The 1,517-nt window shown below is 38.5% G+C and overlaps 1 protein-coding gene across 1 annotated transcript in view; it reads right to left on the bottom strand.

The window, feature by feature from the left end:
* FEZ2 (fasciculation and elongation protein zeta 2 (zygin II)) overlaps positions 1 to 1,517 on the bottom strand; it is a 42,227-nt gene that overhangs the window by 11,313 nt on the left and 29,397 nt on the right. The window contains exon 6 of the mRNA XM_008575443.1: positions 334 to 414. Coding sequence (XP_008573665.1) covers positions 334 to 414 — 81 coding nt within the window. The remainder of the gene's footprint in view (positions 1 to 333; positions 415 to 1,517) is intronic.

Here is a 1,517-nt window from a genome sequence, read left to right as displayed (position 1 = left end):
ATTCTACTTTAGTTATTTTCACAATCAGATTTTCTATACATGCAACTCATTATGTCAGTAGGTTAATATCTATTTGTTTAAAGGCAAGAGTGAGAAATGGAGCTCTGAAACATGTCTTAAGAATGCATTTAGTCTATTGTCCAATTTGGAAAATGCTTTTTTCCCCAAAGGGAAATTCTGCTCATTATCAAAACTGTTAATATAATGAACTTTCATTTCTCTCTTTTTTAAGCAATGTTCTTAGTAAATGAGTAAAACTGCCAGCTTTCAGGACCTTCACTTACACAGAACATGAAAAAGCAGAGAACGAGGAAAATAAGGATAACCAAGCACCTGTTTCTCTCCACCTGAATTTCCAAAGGTGTGGCGGAGGCCATTCTGAATGACATTTGAGATCCCTTCCATGCTGAAGCGCTAAAGGCAGCATAATACGGCCCGGAAGAAAAGGACAGAGAAAGAAGTTCAAAGACTATTAGTAAGAATGTACCACGATGACTTATGTGTCCAAGAGGCAAGCAGTTAGAAAACGCCACTACTCATTCAGATAAGTTAGACAAAACCATGCTGTTTTTAAAATATTTTTGCTTCCACTTCTTTGCAAGTCAAATGAAAAAGCAACTGCTTTTATGCTACTATGTTCACAAAGATTTTTCCTGACGTAGCTGATAAATTTTTTCCAATGCAAACATTAAGTTGTACACATATTTGTTTCATACACAATTTACTGTGTGATTTTTAAGATACCTTTTGATATTGTTTACCTACATTTTACCAAAAGTCTGAAAACTTAATATTAGCAGTCTGCGTATTTTTAGCCCAAGTTTGTATATTGCTACCATCAGTTTGGAGAACATTAACATAACATTTGGCAAATGAAAATGCTGTTACTTAGAGCACTGATTATTGCTTCCCACTCACTCTTCAGGCCACCTGCCATTGCCTTAGTGCAGAAAATGTGAATTGGAAGATGGTATGTGCTTCCTGGAGAGCAGAGTGGATCCCATGTGCCAGCCAGGCCCCAGAAACTTCTGCAGACTTTTCCACTCCGTTTCGAGGAAACAATTCTAGATTCTTTCTCCCAGCAACCTCCTAGACTTCCTAGAACTCATTGTACTGAAAAGGGAATATTTTTCCTAAACTACTTAATCTTGATTTGTAACCAGTCTACAATGTCATCAGACACAGGGAAAAGAGGCCAGTGGCACCTCCAAGGCGGCTGAGTCAAAGGAGGTGGACAGAGTCTTGCAACATGACTAATTAAGGGGGAAGCATCGTCAAAAGGAAGTTAATGCCTGATTCACTGATGTTTCCTTTCCCTGGAATTTTATAGGGGAAAGCTGAATCAGCAAATACATTTGAGGAGTCAACATAAAAAATATTCTATGAGGCACCAAGGAATAGAAGAAAGGAAACCAAGGCAATGGTCTCTGCCCCCAAGAAATGTATAGTTTAGTCCAATGTTTCACAGAGTGTAGTCCAAGGACTGCCCTTTTCAGGAGGTCCCTGAAATACCCTCT

This window comes from Galeopterus variegatus, unplaced genomic scaffold (genome assembly GCF_000696425.1).
Source record: "Galeopterus variegatus unplaced genomic scaffold, G_variegatus-3.0.2 Scaffold1188, whole genome shotgun sequence".
NCBI classification, from domain to species: Eukaryota; Metazoa; Chordata; class Mammalia; order Dermoptera; family Cynocephalidae; genus Galeopterus; species Galeopterus variegatus.
The sequence above is the reverse complement of the archived record's forward strand: the minus strand, read 5'-3'. Positions and strand labels throughout refer to the sequence as shown.